The sequence below is a fragment of the Otolemur garnettii genome, unplaced genomic scaffold (genome assembly GCF_000181295.1).
Source record: "Otolemur garnettii isolate 467f Iridium unplaced genomic scaffold, OtoGar3 scaffold00184, whole genome shotgun sequence".
Taxonomy (NCBI): Eukaryota; Metazoa; Chordata; class Mammalia; order Primates; family Galagidae; genus Otolemur; species Otolemur garnettii.
The window spans coordinates 364,814-382,326 of NW_003852579.1; the positions used below are offsets into that span (position 1 = coordinate 364,814).

Sequence of the window (17,513 nt, forward strand, 5' to 3'; positions counted from 1 at the left end):
CTCCCTTCTCCCTCCCCCCTCCCCATATTCTTAGGCTATTTGGTTATAGCTTTCGTATGGAGCCAGATAATTCTTGTTGGTGAGGGGCTGTCCTGTGCACTGTAGAGCATGTAACGACATCCTTGGCATCTATCTTCTAGATACTACTGGTAACCCCTCCCCCATTATGCCAATCAAAAATGTTTCTACATTGCCAAATGTCCTCCAGGACATAAAACTGCTACCCCTTGAGATCACTGGGGCAATCAGGATCAATTTTAGGAAAAAAAAATTTTTTTTGAGACAAGAGTCTCAGGCTGTCACCCTGGGTAGAGTGTGATGGTGTCACAGCTCACAGCAACCTCAAACTCTTGGGCTTAAGTGATTTTCTTGCCTAAACCTCCCAAGTAGCTGGGACTATAGGTGCCCGCAACAAGGTCCAGCTACTTTTTGTTGTTGTTGTTGTCGTTATTGTTGTTTAGCAGGCCCGAGCCAGGTTCGAACCCACCAGCCCTGGTGCATGTGGCCGACACCCTAACCACTGAGCTATGGGCACTGAGCCTAAAAAAAAAAAAATTTTTTTTTTAGAGACAGAGTCTCATTTTGTTGCCCTCAGTAGAGTGCTGTGATGTCATAGCGCACAGCTACCTTCAGCTCTTGGGCTCAGGCAATTCTCTTGCCTTAGCCTCCCAAGTAGCTGGGACTACAAGTGCTCACCACAACGCTCAGCTATTTTTTGTTACAGTTTGGCCAGGGCCAGGTTTGAACCCACCACCCTTGGTATATGGGGCCAGCGCCCTACTCACTGAGCCACAGGCACTGCCCCCCAATTTTTTTGAGACAGAGTCTCACTCTGTCCCCCTGGCTAGAGTGCAGTGGTGTCATTATAGATCATGGCAACTACATACTCCTGGGCTCAAGCGATCCTCCTGCCTTGGCCTTCTAGAGAGCTAGGATTATAGGTATGAGCCACCATGTCCTGGCCACAAGTTTTAGATGCCTTAACATACCAGGCTGGGTGGGTTAAGCTGAGATCCCAAAGTATACCTTATGGTGCAGTGGGGGGTGGGGCCCAGGTTCCACAGTGGGTAGAGATGAGACTCGAATTCAGAGCTTTGTGCCTGCCACCACTCTATGAGTCCCTCAGAACAGGTGAGCAGAGTCCTAGGGGCAACTAAACTAGGGCGTAGGATACTTGGAGTGTCTCCTACCCCCCAAGGTCCACCTGCATTGGCCATTGCTACATTCACAGCAGTGCCCATCGGAGTCTGGGCTTGTCCCTCCAGAAGCCCCAGGCTGCTCTTACCAAGCAGGTGCCTGGTAACCTAAGCTGAGGTCCTGACTGGGCCTGAGTGGTTGGTCAAAGTTGCCAGGGCCCAGGCCCTATGGGGGAGGGGTGGCATTTGCAGAGAGGAGCACTGGCCCTCCCACTAGGACCATAAAGCTGCCAGCCAGAGGTAAAAGATGGGTCTCCCTGCCACAGGGATGCAGACAGCCGTGGAGATGAGGTGGCAGGGCTGATTTAGAGGGAGGGAGGGAGATTGAAAGAGAGAGAGGAAGAGATGCAGAGTCAGAGATGGGGACCAGACCCAGAAACAGAGACATTAGCAGATGGAGATGCAGATAAAGCTGGGCACAGAGACAGGGTGAGGAGAGATAGAGACACACACGGAGAGATAGTGTTGTGAAGTCAGAGAAAAAGAGAGACAGGATACTGCAGTGATTTTCAACCAGTGTGCCACAGGACACTAGTGAGCCGTGAGAAGATCTTAGGTGTGCCAGGAAAATTTTCAAAGAGCATTAATTAAGTTATTTTTAAAAGAACTTCAAAGCACAGTAAGTATATTCTTTTTTTCACTCTTTTTTTTTTTTTTGGACCGACATAATTTAAGTGTGCCATGGAAATTTAACTATAGGTTTAAGTGTGCGATGAGATAAAAAAGGTTGAAAAACACTGGCATACAGTGACTCAGAGATGCAGAAAGTGCGAGAAAAAGACAAAGATGAGATACCAGAGACACAAAGAGAGATGCAGAGTTAGACACACAGTTCCAAAAATAGAGGGAACCAGGAGAGATAGGAACTGAGAGTTAGGGTGACAGAGAGCTGGAGAGAGGGATGGACAGAGACATGGAGAAAGAGGAAAGAGAACCAGAGAGGCTTTACACAGATGCAGAGAAAAGGATGAGAGTGACAGCTGGGAGTCATACAGATACAGGACAGAGACACCCAGACAAACCGAGGTAGGCAGACAAAAACCCTGGTCCTCTGGTCTCAGTTTCTCCCCTACAACCTAGAAGCAGCAGGCGTGTGCGCACAGGTATGTCTGCACATGTGAACATTCACACATTCACGTATGTGCTATATCAAACTTCCTGCTGGTGCACGCCTGTGTCTTACTTGGCGTGCTTGGACATGGCCTGTGTGCTCATATCCACTCATCGCTAGTGGGCAGCTGGGGGGGTGCCAGGCTCAGCTGCAGGGCAGTGGTAACAGTAGAATGGACAGCGTCACTCATGGAACCTTCACATTTATTAGTGGAGAAAGACGACAAACAAATACCAAAACTATGTAGAGGTTTAAAACGGGTTGAGTGATTGACTAGGGACTCCTCCAATGTGGTGGTCAGGGAAGGCCACTCTGAGTGAGACCTGGATATCGGACAGCCAGTCTGGCAAAGTCTAGGGACAAATCCCTCTCAGCAGAGGGAAGAGTTGGTGTACAAACCTCAAGAGGAAAATCAACTTTGCGAATTCAGGGCTAGAAGAGGAAGCCACAGCTTTGGGGGTAAGGTGGCTGGACAGAAAAGCAGAGACTGGAAGGCCAAAGGAAAGATTTTTTGTTTTGTTTTTTAGACAGAGTTTCACTCTGTCACCCTGGAAAGAATGCCATGGAACCCCTTGAGACCACTGGGGCAATCAGGATCAGTTTTAGAAAAAAATTTGACTAGAGTGTCATGGCATCACATAGCTCACAGCAACCTCAGATTCTTGGGCTAAAGGGATCCTTTTGCCTCAGACTCCCAAGTAGCTGGGACTACAGGTGCCCACCACATTGCCCAGCTAGTTTTTTCTATTTTTAGTAGAGATAGGGTCTCACTCTTTCTCAGGCTGGTCTTGAACTCCTGAGCTCAAGCAATCCACTAGATGTGAGCCACTGTGCCTGGTCAAGATTTGGGGTTTTGAAGAGAACTGGAAGATTGAAGCAAGAGAGTGAAACCAACCAATACAGGCACGGAAAGGTCTTACTGGCAGTCAGGTGGGAAGTGAGGGTAGTGGACCCCTAGCCAGCAGACAGATCAGCTGGGGAGGTTCTTGGAACAGTTCAAGCAGAAGATGATGGTGGCTTGGATGAGGGTGGTGGCAGTGCAGGTGGAGAGAAGTAAATGGATGTGGGCTGTATTTGGGGGGTAGAATTGACAAGATGAGATGGGGGTGGTGGAGGAAAGGAATCAGCTAAGCTTAGGTTTTTGGCTGAGAATCTGAATGAATTATAGAAGTATTTACCAGGATAAGGATGACAGGGAGGAGCAGATCTGTGAAGAGCAATCAATCATGTCCATGTGTGTGTGTGTGTGCGTGTGCACACACCTGTGTGTACATGTGCACGTGGGGGTTCTGGTCTTCTAGGCAACCCTAACACATTCAGACCACCTCTTCTTGGATGCCCAGGGGCTTCTGGGCCTGTCCTGGGACCAGGCCCTGTGTTGGCTCTTTACCCTCCCCTAACCCCAAGGGCCACCTTTGCCAAATGGGGATTCCCCAGTGTTCAGCTGGGGTAGTGGTGGGGGGGCCCTTGGGCACAGTCAACATCTGGGTATCCTCCCCTAGGCAGCCTTGCTAGCCCCACCCGACAGTGGCAGGCAGGCTCCAGGGCAGCTGGTGGTGATTAGCAGCATTGATTACCTCGTGGTGATGCCATCTGGGGTGAGGGCACTGAGCCCAGCCCCACGGGATACCCAGCTTGCTGGCATGCAGGGCTTTCTGGGGCTGCATTCGTGTGAATAGCTGCATGTTGTAGATGCATACGTGTAGTGGTGTGTTCATGTCTGAGTGGGTATTTCTCTGGGAACCAAGTCCGTGTGGCTGCCCATGTCTGTGTGCACACATGTATGTGCCACAGGTCTGTAGGCTTCTCTGCTTGCATAGGAGTAATTATGCCTGTGGGTACATGTCTATGTTTCTGTGTGTGCCCGTGGGCTCAAGTCTGTACATGCACGTGTCTGTATGTGCATGTTCAAATACACGCAAAGCTGTATGCATGCATTCTGAAAATTATGCACAAGTCTGAGTTTGGATATGTCCAGGAATTTATTTCTATGGGGTCATCTGGGACCATACATTTGTCTTCATGTACTTGTTTATGTGGGGGTGAATCTTGCGTGTACAACCATCTGTGTGTAAATGTTTCTAGGGTCAGTGTGTTTCTGTGTGAACATGAGTACATATGCATGTGCTGTCTGCACACCCAAGTGTCGTGACAGAACATACCTGACCGCATGTTTCTGGATGTGTACACATATATAGCAGAGGAGGAAGGGCTGTGAGTACATAGTTCTAGACTGTGTTTATGACGGTGTATCCAGGGTTGGCTGTTCTGTGAGCACCCATAGGTGCTATGGGAAGGCATCTGAACACCCCCATTCTCAGGTTCCTCCACCCCTGACATCCCCCCTTGCCTTGGAGAAGGGTGTGAGTTGCCAGGATGGCACAGTGGTTAGGAGCATGTGCTGGGAGCCCAGGCCAGCTGGATGTGATCCCTGCTCTGCCACTGACTGGCTGTGTGATCCTAGGCAAGCTGTGTTCATATGTTCCAGGTTTCCCCATCTGTAAGATGGGAATAAGAATAGAATCCTGTCTCTTAGGGTTGTTGTAAAGATGAAAGGAGTTTAGTTAGCGTATGTGAAGCTCTGACCTATATGTGTTTCCTATTTTTCCCACCACTGAGGCAGCAGCCCTTGGGCAGGCCAGGCGTGCTGCCCCCCCCCTTCAGGCCAGAGCGCTCAGAAAGCCCCACCCCTCCACTTCCTGCCTGCTGAGCTCAGCGCTTCCCAGGCCTCGCCACTACCGCTGCCACCACCACATCTGGGCCGGGCTCCTCACAGGGACCACAGTGGGGCGCCTCCGTGGCATGGTTGGGGTTTCCACTGACTCAGCAGCTCTGGGGCTGGAGGCGGGAAATCCCAGGTGGCCCTCCCTCCATGCCCCCATGCCCGATTAGACACGGCCACAGGGATACTACATGTGGCTTCAACCTCAAGGCCCTTCAGTTGCTCCCCCTTTTAACTCTTACTTCTCAAAGGCCTCTTTCTCTGTGGATCCTCAGCCTTGGTGGCAAGAAATTTGTTTGTGGCCTCCAGGGAGAGACCCTGGGTTGAGAGTCTCCTTGATTAACCCCCCTGCTTCTGGACAGAACTGGAAACATTAAGCTGCTTTTTTCCCCTCAGAACTCCAATCTTTCATCCAACCTCAATTCCTTTTGCTTCCTTGGACCCTGAATATAAAATATTCCCCTCTCCATCACTGGGATAAAGGCTTGAAAGCCAGCCCCTGTCACGGATCACAATCATGATGATAATAGCAGCAAATGCTTACTGAGCTCCTCCTGAGTGCCAGACCTGTGCTAAGCATTTTTACAGACTTTTAACTCATTTCCTGCTCACAACACGGGTCTCTGAGGCATGCATATCCTATCACCATCCCATCTTACAGATGAGAAAACGGAGCTACAGTTAAATAGTAAATTCAAAGCCACAAAGCTAGAGCAGGGGCCTGGGATCTGATGCTATCTAACCCCATGGAATAAGGAGGAGAAATAAGAGGGCTCCCTGGGTCCTGTTTATCTGGGGTTAATTTAGCAGCCCTCCATTCCCACTCACACGTTCCCATTCTTCCCGCCTCCAGTGCAGACAGACCTAGGGACAGACTGACTAGGAATGCGAGGCCTAGGAACTGGAAAACTGGAAAAAGCCGACTGCGGAGGCTTGGGCATCAGCCACGTCATGGGTGCCACGGAGCTTGGGAGAAGGGTCTCTATTCCTCCTCCCCCGCAGACTTCTCGGGGCCCAGCCCGGGGAGTGGGGGGGGCACTTCAAACTCTAGGCCTGTCTCTTAAAGGGCCCGCAGGAACCCCCTTCCAGGGCAGCTCCGGGCACGCAGGGTCCCGCCCAGCTCCTGCTCGCTCACCTGGCGGGGAAGTGGGAGGCGCGGGCCTGGGAGTTGGGCCAGGGGCGGGGCGGGGCTGTGCGCCCCGTAGTCGGCCTCCACTGCTGCCAGAGCCCCCTCCAGGCCCTCCTCCTCCCGCCTGGCGGCTGGTCCAGCTGTGTTCCATTAGCCGCTCTGGCAGGCCCCCAGCCCCTGGAACCGCCCCTCTTCCCCCACCCGGAGTGGCCGGCAGTCCCGGCAGGCGTGCGCCGGGCAGCACTCAGCCGGGAGAGTTCGAGAGCCAGGAATCTGGGGACCAGTGGACAACAGGGAGAGATGGAGGACCCCCAGAGGTCCTGAAGAACCTTGGTCCTGTTTCTCCTGGATTGCTGCTGGGGGCTTCCTGGATTGCTCAGTGAGTTGAGGGGATCCCAGACCACTGGTAAGTGGAGATGCAGCGCTGGCTGCCTCCGGGTTCTGGACTGATGGGGCCTTTCCGCCCCTTGGCTTGCTGTGTGACCTGGGGCAAGTGGCATCCCCTCTCTGAGTCTCAGTCACTTTCTACAGCAGGATGAGCTCTAAACTCCATCCTGGTTCTGACTTTTCTTGCCCCCAAATCTATGACTCTTTGTTGGGGTGGGACATCTCCTTGGAAGCTTCTCTCTTTCTACTCTCTACCCTGGCTGGGGACTAGGGAGTGGAGTCAGAGATTGGGAGCTGGAAGGGGACATGAGTACATCCATGTTCACGCCTCCACATGTACCCACCTGCTGCCCACAGTTGGCAGCCCTTCCATTGGCCAGCAGGAGGGAAAGGCCAGGGTAGGGTGAGAGGAGGGATGTGTGCACCACTAGGAAGGTGCATAAGGTGGGGCACAGTTCTGTCCCAAGGAGAAAGGGGCTGGAGTCCAATGTCTCCAAATATATTGGGGTGAGGGGACCTTTCCATTCTCATTCCCTATCCATGCCTGAGGGGGGCGGGGGATAGGATTCTGTGTAGAGTCGGAAGGAATGAGGTCAGACTTGCTTAAAGAACTTCCCACCAGGAAGGCCTGCTTGGAGGGGTGGTCATAGGCTGACTGTGTACATGTGTGTCTGTGTGTAAGCTGGTGTTTCTGGGAGTATGCCTGTGTGCAGACAGGTTTGTATGCATGCTGGTACCACATATGTGTCTGTATGTATGCATATCTGTGCATCTGATTATGTTATACTGACACATGCATGGCTCTGTATTAGTGTGTATGAGCTGCCTGTCCTGGGGGAGACCAGATGATATATGGCCCTGCTGGCCGCTTGCTGAGCCTGCATCGATTTATCTGAGGCCATCCATCAGGGTTTAATAAAACTTAAAGACGAGCATCCATCAGTAGGGGGCTTGACAACGAGGTCCTGAGTCCTGGTGACTTGCTCTCCTGCCCATAGTACCGGTGGGAGAAACTTCCTTGACCTATTCACAGCCCTGTGATACCTGCCAGGAGACTCAGCTCAGCTGTCAGCCCCTGACCATGTGGGGGCTGAGCTGGGTGCAGGTAGCTGGGTACCAGGCTCGTACTCATATATACCAGCATGATGCAAAACCCACAGAAAACATTCTGTGTCTTGATGAATAGCCTCTGCCTGAAGCTCCTTCACCATCCCAATTCCCCTGGCCTTCTAGGACCTTCTAGACCTCTTTCCTATCCAGCAACTATCCACTGGCACAGCCAGATGCTGCCTGGACCCTGCTTCAGTGCTCCCGCCAGCATTCTGCTTTGCCCAGTGGTGTCCATGCCATACCGGCGGTTAAATATTTTGAATATCACCCCTGCCCAAATCCTAGCCCAAAGCCTGTGGTTAGGCCCCAGAGAGGGACTGACGCCTGACCAGGCTTCTTGCCACCCCAATACCAATGCCTGGGCCCCAAGGGCTGGCTGCTACTGGCTCATGTGCGAGGGTGGGGGTGTGCTATGTGAATGCAGGAATCCACCTTCCTGGTCTCTGTGGTTTTCAGGTGCTGTGGCTGTAGCTGACTTCTTTGGATCAGGATGTGGGTATCTTGGGCTCCTGGTCTGTGGCTGCTCGTTCTCTGGGCTACCTTCAGCCATGGGGCAAATGCAGGTGAGATGACACAGGAGAGTCAGAGTGCCACAGGCCTGTAGGTGGCTCCCTGGTGTGCTGGGGTCCTTGCACATGTGAGCATGTATGTGCAATTGTGTGGGCATTTAGAGGAGAGTCTAGGGCCTGGGCTTAGGGTGGCCTGAGATGTCTGCACACTCATGCCTGTGCGAGGTGAGCTAGAGGGGGTGTGTGGGCTTCTGCATGTGTTTACGTATCTGAGCATTTCTGTGTTTGCATTTCAGAGTCGCTCTGTACATTTGCACGAATTCCTATGTCTCTGTGTTATCCCCTTCCCCAACACACAAACCCATATTATGCTCATATTGCTGGTAGGGCCATTGGGGTGAGGGGAGCAAGCAGTGATCTCTCCTTGCAGAAGTAAGCTGCATTCCCAGAGCAGCCCGAGCCCCTCTGATCCTTTGCACGGTGGAGAGTTCATCTTCTAGCTCACGTGCTCTTCCTTCTCCATGGCTGGCCCTGGGGATCTCCAATAAAGGGCCCGCCCTGAGGCCCAGACTCTGGATGAGACAGAGGGTACAGCTTTCCAGGGCCCAAAGCCAGGGGAAGTTAACCAGGCAACTTGCCCAGCCCTGCTGGGTGCCCTCTGGGCTCAGTAGCCCAGCGACCTAGCCAAGTAGGAACAGAGCTCCCAGACCCCAAATCTAGCTAAAGGAGGCAGGAAAACCAAGGTGCTGAAGCAAGAGAGGTTGTGCACTGGGGGTGAGTGTGACCTCCTGCCGGTTGTGTGTGCTCATACGTGTTTCTTCATGAGTGTGCGTGAGCTTCTCCTCTCCCTCACCAGGTCCCCTGGGGGGATGGGGCAGAGAATTTCAACATCTGTAAGGAATCTGGGCCCATTGCCAAGGGGTGAGTCACCCATTTCTGCTGTGGTGCTGCAGACAGTGATGGTCTTTCTAGCCAGACCTGGGGGAGGGAGACTCCAGGAGGGTCACTGGGCCCAAAGATCGAGGATTCCTTCTTCCGGCAAGACTAGCCAGGGAGTCCAATGCCAGCTTCTAGAAGCCGACTTCATTGTTTTGTCCTCCCTCTGCATTGATGGGAAGGCCTTTTTGAACCTGCCCTCTATCTTTCCTATTGTGGTACCTCCCCTAACACTTTTGCTCAGTCACCCCCAGGGAGAGTGAGGCCCATGACTGCCCACCTATCCCTTCAGGACTTTGGAAGCTTGAATTAAGTTATCCCCTTCTCCAAGAGCCCTGACCCTCTTAACGTACCCTGCCTGGTGCTGAGGTCCCCTCAGTCTCTTCTCAACATTTCACAGTTATTCAGGTAAAAAGCCATTCTGTTGGCTCAAACTTGTGTCTAGCTTGCTTGTCTGCTTTGGATGCAGGAAGTAGAACTCCACCCATTGCTGAGAACACATGTGCCAGCTGCACCTACCATCCCTGGTAGCAGGGGCATCCACAGCTCCCACATTTACAGATGTGCATATGCACTGTACATAACACAGTGTGCATGAACCTGCCATTTCCTTACCTGTGAAGTGCTACTCTGCCCCCTGCCTGGGTATATATTTTGTGGGGCAGGGGCACATGCATATTCACAGTTCCCCACTCCATCTGTGTTCTAGGGGTACACAAGAGTTTCTTTTATTCTGTCCCTTGCTGGTGTGGCCCCCAACTTGGAGTGTTGGGAGATTGGATTCCTGGAGTTCTGGTCCTGTTCTGCTATTGACTTACTTAGTGGCCTTGGGCCAGGTTTTAGTCTCTGGACAGCAGTCTTCCCAATTCTATGTTGGGTGTCTTCTTGGCTCCTTGGGTAGCCACAGCCAGAAGGCATGAGGTGACAGCAGCCTCAAGGCAGACTAAGGATGATAAACTTGCTCCTTCCCAGGTTCCCAGGAGCCCTGCTGTGCAGCTGCCTCAGCCTGAGCCCATCTAATGTCCCACTGCTAATTCTCTTCTAGGTGAGCAGTGCCCACCTTCTCACCAGGAGGGTCTCAAGTTGGAATACAGCAGCAGCTTATCAGCCAACGTGACTGGTGAGTACCCGTTTCATCTCACTGTCTCCCTCTATCCTTTTCTGGGGAGTGGTCTATCCCTCCTCACCTGCCCAGCTGAGTTCTTCACCTGGTATCTCCCTCAAAGGCTTCAACCTTATCCGCCGACTCAGCCTCATGAAGATATCTGCCATCAAGAAGATCCGCAACCCTAATGGGCCGCTCATCCTACGGCTGGGGGCGACCCCACTGACCCAGCCCACAAGGTAAAGGCATTAGCATGACCACTGGGAACCAATACTGACCTTAGTCACGCCCCAGGGAGCTCTGGGTGTGGGGCCTCAGGCCAGGGGCCTCTCTTTGGGTCATTTCATCCCACCAGGGCTTGCAGGGTGGGCTGCCTGGCAGACCCCTCTGCCCCTCCCCTGCCTCTAGCTAGCAGAGGGTGGGAACAGGTCTGCATCCTGTGGACACTGTGAGGACATAGGATATGGGCAAAAACCCAGCAGGAGTTGTGTGTGTGTGTGTGTGTGTATGCACGTGTGAGCATGTGTGTGTATGCACCCATATGCGTAAAGTCCAGACTCCTACAAGTCCCTGGGTGGTCTGGCCCTTGCTTACCTCTCTGACCTCAACTCCCCAAATGTTCCTTTCTGCCTTAGTCATTCTGAACCTTTTCCATCTTTCTTATTGGCATGTATCCTTTCACCCCAGGCCCAGGTATTCACCCCAGGGCATCTTGGATTCCTTGGAGGCACTTACCAGAATTGCAATGTTATAGTGGAATAATCATTCTGGGTCTATGTCCTCCCACCCCCATCAGTCTTGGAGGCAGCATGAGGGCAGCCTCCTCTTCTGCACTTACACCATTGTATTAGCTGCAGCCAGACCCACAGCAGGCACCTAGAAGGCACTCAGTAAAGTGCGGAGGAGGACTGAGTGTGTATCCACTTGGTATGCGTGCCTGTGCGTGTCTCCACCTGCGGGCCCAGGGTGGACAGCAGTTGGACCCTCACCTGAACCTCAGGGCATCCTCCCTGTTCTATCTCCAGACGAGTGTTCCCCCGGGGCCTCCCGGAGGAGTTTGCCCTGGTGCTGACACTGCTGCTGAAGAAACACACCTACCAGAATACGTGGTATCTGTTTCAAGTGACTGATGGCAGTGGGTATCCACAGGTGACCCCCTGACACTTATTCTTGGGGCATTGGGTAGTACCAGTCCCACCTGCCTTCTGTCCCAGCTTATGGTTTCTAGGGCCATCTTGCCCCACCCAGTGCCTACTTTCAAGGTGACCCCAGCCCACCAGCACCTGTCTCATTCTTTTGGGATGTACTGCTCCTTGACCCTAGCCAGCTTTCTCCCCTTTCTGGGCCTCAGTTTCCCCTCTTGGAAAATGAGCTTGAGGGCCCTTGGCTTTGTGATACTGTGGCTCTGGATCTCTGAATCTGTCCTGCCCTTTCCCAATTCCACATAGATTTCCCTGGAAGTCAACAGCCAAGAGCAGAGCCTGGAGCTCCGAGCCCAGGGCCAGGATGGCGACTTTGTGTCCTGCATCTTCCCAGTGCCCCAGCTGTTTGATCTGCGTTGGCACAAACTGATGCTGAGTGTGGCTGGACGCGTGGCCTCTGTGCACGTGGACTGCATCTCAGCCTCCTCCCAGCCTCTGGGGCCCTGGAAACGCACCAAGCCTGTGGGCCACGTATTTCTGGGCTTAGATGCTGAGCAGGGCAAGCCCGTCTCGGTGAGTGCTAGGTCAGGCCCTGACCTCTGCTTCTACCTTCTAGGAGCCTGAGTGAGCTTCCCAGAGCCTATAACTGAACAGATCCTTCCCTTGCTCAGAATCCTCCCAGGGTTCCCCACTGCTCTCTGGATAGAGCCCAAAAAGACTGACTTGGTTTTTGAGGCCCCTCACGATCTGGGCCTTCTAAGTGCCGGCAGCATTGTCTTCCTGTACATCTGTCTGGGCAGCTTGACTCTGGTCACTCCCTAGCCATCCAGCTCACCTAGTTCTTTCAGGCCTCCATGCCTTTGCCTATGTGGTTACCTCCTCCTGGTATGCCTTCCCCTGCTGATGCATCTGCTGATATCTACTGGCACTTCAAAGCCCAGCATGAACAGAACCTCCTCCTCCCTTGTTCCTCTGGGCTGCCTCTCCCACTCTCCTGCACGTGAAGTTTTGTTCTGTTTTTGGTGACAACTGTATTTTTGATGTCTCTCAGGGCAGACTGGAAACACCCTGAGGTCAAAGCCTGGGGCGGAGACATGTCTGTGCCTCACTGGGGGCCGGGACACAGAGTTGTTTGATAAAATGAAGTGAACTGACTATGTGTCCCCTGCAGTTTGACCTCCAGCAGGCACATATCTATTGTGACCCGGAGCTCGTGCTGGAAGAGGGCTGTTGTGAGATTTTACCAGGAGGGGTGAGTAGCCCATGCCTGGCACAGCTGGTGAAGGTTGGGGCACTGCCCCAGGACTCAGTGTGCTAGAGATGGGAGCCCAGAAGGGGACAGCTGGAGGTCTCATCATGAGTCTGCCTCTGTACTGACCCCAGCCCTTCCCACACTTCGAGCAGTGTCCCCCAGAGACCTCCAAGGCCCGCCGAGACACCCAGAACAATGAGCTTATCGAGATTAATCCACAAACTGAGGGCAAGGTCTACACTCGCTGCTTCTGCCTGGAGGAGCCTCAAAACAGCAAGGTGGGTGAGCAGGACAGGCAGACATGGGCACAGACAGGAACAAGTGAGACTTCCCTACCCTGACCTGACCTAGATCTGCCACCAAGGTCAGCTGGCCATGTGCCCAGAGTACGAAGTCTACTGGAAGCCCCTATGGGATTCAGGGAGGCAGAGAGACAGCCCACCGGGTGACCTGTGCTTGTAGCTATTGGCATCGAGAGCTGTGCACTTCCTGTTCTGGCACTGCCCAGACCCTCACTGATGCCACCCAAGCCCTTCTGATGAGGGCAAGACAGGATTGACCCCCACAGGCACTTTCTCCAGGACAGGGATACCTGGGGTTGAAGGCCAGGTTGCACCGCTTCCCCTAGGGCTGGCTCACTCTCTTGGGCCCAGCACCAGCCTGGATTGGTTCTATGCCCAGCACCATGGCCAGCTGCCCTGCCCACCCCTAGGCTCTTTGGAGGTGGCAAGGAAGCCGAGTTCCTCCCTCAGCCCCACCCCCTGGCTAGGCAGCCTCCTTGCCCATGGGCATTGTGCCCAGCCTTCGGCTGCAGGAACACAGGACCCCATTCATTCACTGCTCTGTTTTCTCCGACATCACATGGGTGGGGAAAGCAAGGGGGGCTGTGGTCATGGCCTCAGGGGCCTGAGTAGTCTGAGAGATGCCAGACACCAGGCTAAAGGGTACCTGGGGTCCATGCTCACAGCCTGGGTTTCTTTTTCCAGCATGAGCTCCAGAATTTCCCCCTCCTCAAGGGTTCTCCTGTGTTATATCTCCTCAGGTGGATACCCAGCTGACAGGAAGAATCAGCCAGAAAGCAGAGAGGGGAGCAAAGGTAGATGTGGAGGTAGGGGAGGGCCCCTTTATGCCCTCGGCAACCCTCTTGGATAAGGCACTCTACTCTCACCCCCTTCCTGCCTGCCCCTACTCCTGGAGAGAGTTTAGGGGCCAGCTCTGAGAAGGACAGACAGACAGAAGGAGTGGGACAGGCACAGGGCCTGGCACTCTCTACAGTGCTCACTCTTGCTGGTTCTTGGGTAGGGGTGTTGGAAGCAGTGCCCAATCCCCCAAGCTCCCTGCCCATTCCCATGCCCCCTCTCTTCCCAGGCCCATCGGGAGTCAGCAGCCGATGAGGTGAGCCTCCCCTCTGCACTGGCACAAGGGGCTCAGTTGAGGAGGTGTCAGCATAAACACTTTGGACTGGTCTTTGGGTTCAGGGCCTGGGCATGGTATACAGGATAGTGACACAGCTCCCAGTACTGCCTAGGGGGCTAGTGCTGGGCTTGGGGAGTAGCTCTGAAGGATAATCCTGCTTAGCTGGTGCAAATGGCCACAGCCATCACGTGGAGAACCCAGCTCCCAGCCATGGTCCCCTGGATCTGAGCTTCACTCTGTCCCTCCAAGCTGTGTGACCCAGGGCCCACTGCTGTTCCTCTCTGTGCTTCATTTGCATCATCTGAAAAGTGGCTGTGGGTCTGGGTTGGTGGAAAATGAGGGGCAAGGCTTGTTTTATAGGATTGGTATTTTCATGCTCCCCTTGAAGTCCACCTAAGGCCCCTCTGATACTCCGTGGGCTTGGTGGTGGTAGGGGGTGAGGGCATGCGGAGGAATCATCCTAGGGTCTCAGAATTGACCTCCTGGCTGGTCTTCCCTTTCAGTGCCCACCCTGTGTCCATGATGCCCGGGAAAGCAATGTGAGTGAATGGTGGGTGTGTGGGTGCGGTGGGTGAGGGCTGGGTGTGGGCGTGCCCCAAGCTGGTTCTGGGCTGCTTGAGGACAAGGGGGTCTTTGTGCACTTTTACACTCCCTCCCTGCCCATCTCCCAGAGCTAGGCTTGACCCCCAGCCTTGCCCCTCCAAGCCAGGCCTGTGTGGGAGGGTGCCTCCTGCTCTGTGATCTGGCCATGTATGGGTTCAGGGTGGAGTGGGCCTGGGGTGGAGGTAGCAGGAATAGGACCATGGTTGCTGATCACAGCCTTGCAGTCCCTGCGCAGTCTCAGGCTTGCTCTGGTTGGAGGTTTCACACATCTTCTCAGAGGCCTAGAGAAAGGGAAGGGCTGTCTCAGGGTTGGTACTGGCCCCCAAAGCCACATGTTGGCTCAGGGCCCTCTACCCCTTCTTAGCTGGCCCTGGCCCAGCCTCCCTCTGGAGATTTAGGAGTATAAGGGAGAGGGGCTCAGTGTGAGCCCAGCTGGCACCCACCTGTGTCTCTTCTGTGGGCAGCATGAGTCCCCAATTTCCCATGACCTGACATCTTCAGTCGTTGTGCCACGTTAGGCCCTTCAGAGCACAACCCCAGCTCCCTTCAGCTCCAAACTTCCCAACTTTGAGGGATACCAAGAAGTACCCTCTCTGCTTCCTGCCCCTCTTTTGATCCAGTCCCCCCATGAAATCTATTACAGTTGATGGTCCACAGATGTGCAAGGGTTACCATAGCAACTGAACAGCCATGTTATTCTAGCATCTGAAGGGTGGGGCTAGCCAAAGCCAAGCAAGTTAGAGAAGGTACAGACCCTCTGCAAGTTTTACAGCCTTAGAGTCAGCATGGTGGCCTGGGAGGCAGCGCCGGAGCTGGGGTTCGGGCTGGTGGTCCTACCACCATGTTGTGTGACCCTGGTTAAATTGCTTGCCCTCTTCCCTGTTTTTCTCTTCCTCACTGAGATGTCATACTCTCTCCTCTATCCCCTTAGGTCACACTTGGTCCCTCTGGCCCCAAGGTGAGTTTCTAATAGAGAATAGGATGGTCCTCTTTGGTGGTCCTAGCCCATCCCACAGCATGTGACCTTGCGCTATCAGGACTACTGGAGCCTCTGTGTGTGAGGGGTGATTAGGTACACGTGTGTTAGGGAAAGCTGGGGTTGTGTGTGTACCACGTTAAGAGCTACCTTTTCCTGAGGCCCCTCAAAACGTATCCTGTGGGGTGAGTGCTATCATTTTACTTCAGGGGAAACTGAGGCCAAGTTGTGCTACATGTGTGTGACTGGGGCGTATCAGAATGATTGTGTGTAGGTGTGGCTACATGCATCCCTGGGGCACATATTTGCATGTGTGTGGCCGACTGGGGCTACCCACTGGCCTAAACAGGGCCACAGAACTTGTGTGTGATGGGAAGGGAGTATGTACTCACGAACCCCATTTATATGATGAGGACGTGGAGGCTCACAGAGGTGACATGACTTGCCCTGAGTCACATACTCATGATCACGAAATTTGACCTGAAGCAGCCTAACACTCAGCCATGGTGGGTCTCTGCCACCTGTGTGTGTATGTCTATGCACATGTATCCATGTGCCCCAGATGTGCGGTGTGCGGGCTGGTGTGCCTGGGTATGGGTGTAGGGGAAGACCCATCCTCTGCCTATGATGATAGATATGTCTTAGGATGGGGGCATGTGGATGAATGCATGTGGATTCTCTGTGCTGTATCCATGGTGGGGGTTTGTGTGGGGCTGGACACTGCCCATGTGTGTGCACATTTGGACAACACCTGGGTGGGCAGCGCTTTCTTGAGTCTCCTGTGTGTCCCTTCTGGTCCTAGCTTCCATTCTGGTTTCACCCACAGGGAGGGAAAGGTGAGCGGGGCCTGCCTGGTCCATCAGGCCCTAAGGGAGAGAAGGGAGCACGGGTAAGTGCCCCGTCTGTACCCACTCAGGATGCCTCCCAGCTGTGCCCGGGGGTGGGGTGGACCGTGAGCCATCATCTCAGCCCAAAGCCCACAGCCTGGGGGCTAAGGGGCCAAAGGCTTTCTAGGTGTTGGTGTGTGGAAGCTTCTGTTTTCTAGGGACACTTGGGACTGTGGGATGTGGAATTCCTGGGCCTGTCTTCCTCACAACAGGTCTAGGGTGACCCCCAAGGAGGCCCCCTGATCCCTTGTTCCCTACCCCCAGGGCAATGACTGTGTTCGGATCTCCCCGGATGCCCCACTTCAGGTAAGACCTGGGGGCGAGGGCTGCTCCAGGGCCGATAGGGGACCAGCCCCAGGGAGGTGACCCTGGGCCCCTCTCAACACTTTGTCTCCCCGTTCAGTGTGCAGAAGGCCCAAAGGGAGAAAAGGGGGAGTCAGGAGACTTGGTGAGTGTGGGGCCAGGGGTAGGGCAGGAGTGGGGCATCCTGGCTGGGCCCCACCTCCCTTCCTCACCTTTTCTTTTATGTCCCCTCCTCATCTCAGGGGCCCTCAGGACTCCCGGGCTCCATAGGCCAGAAGGTAATGGGTCTGGATTTGGAGGGGTGGGTGCCAGGGAGGTCTGCGACCCTATAGGCTTGAGGAGGGAGGTCTCCAAAGTCTTCTGAGAGGATGCTATCAGTGGGCACAGATGGCAGGACCCTCTGCCCTTCTGACCTGTCCAACTACCCGCCATCCCAGAGAGCATCCTGGTTGGTTTGGAAGTTCTTCCTGTTGTCTACACTCTTGTGGTGACTGAAGCCATCACCTCAGGGAAGGCAGAGAACAGGAGTCTAGAAGGCAGTTGTCCCTCCCCCAGATGGAACTGTCCTGGTTGTTCCAGTCCCTTCTCTCAACCCTGGTCACTTTGCCTCTTCTTTTCACCAGGGTCAGAAAGGCGAGAAGGGTGACGGAGGCACCAAGGGTTTTCCAGGAAAGCCAGGCCGAGACGTACGGTGCTTGGGACCCTTCCCTGCCACAACTTCCAACACAG

At 54.0% G+C, this 17,513-nt stretch overlaps 1 protein-coding gene across 1 annotated transcript in view; it reads left to right on the plus strand.

The window, feature by feature from the left end:
• The first annotated feature begins 8,145 nt into the window (after positions 1–8,145).
• Positions 8,146–17,513, plus strand: part of COL16A1 (collagen type XVI alpha 1 chain) — a 49,527-nt gene continuing 40,159 nt past the window's right edge. The window contains exons 1-16 of the mRNA XM_003800743.3: positions 8,146–8,218; positions 10,146–10,220; positions 10,327–10,444; positions 11,231–11,354; positions 11,654–11,920; positions 12,519–12,599; positions 12,752–12,877; positions 13,642–13,695; positions 13,968–13,994; positions 14,519–14,554; positions 15,550–15,576; positions 16,421–16,483; positions 16,746–16,787; positions 16,885–16,929; positions 17,027–17,062; positions 17,408–17,470. Of these exons, the coding sequence (XP_003800791.1) occupies positions 8,146–8,218; positions 10,146–10,220; positions 10,327–10,444; positions 11,231–11,354; positions 11,654–11,920; positions 12,519–12,599; positions 12,752–12,877; positions 13,642–13,695; positions 13,968–13,994; positions 14,519–14,554; positions 15,550–15,576; positions 16,421–16,483; positions 16,746–16,787; positions 16,885–16,929; positions 17,027–17,062; positions 17,408–17,470 (1,257 nt within the window). The remainder of the gene's footprint in view (positions 8,219–10,145; positions 10,221–10,326; positions 10,445–11,230; positions 11,355–11,653; positions 11,921–12,518; positions 12,600–12,751; positions 12,878–13,641; positions 13,696–13,967; positions 13,995–14,518; positions 14,555–15,549; positions 15,577–16,420; positions 16,484–16,745; positions 16,788–16,884; positions 16,930–17,026; positions 17,063–17,407; positions 17,471–17,513) is intronic.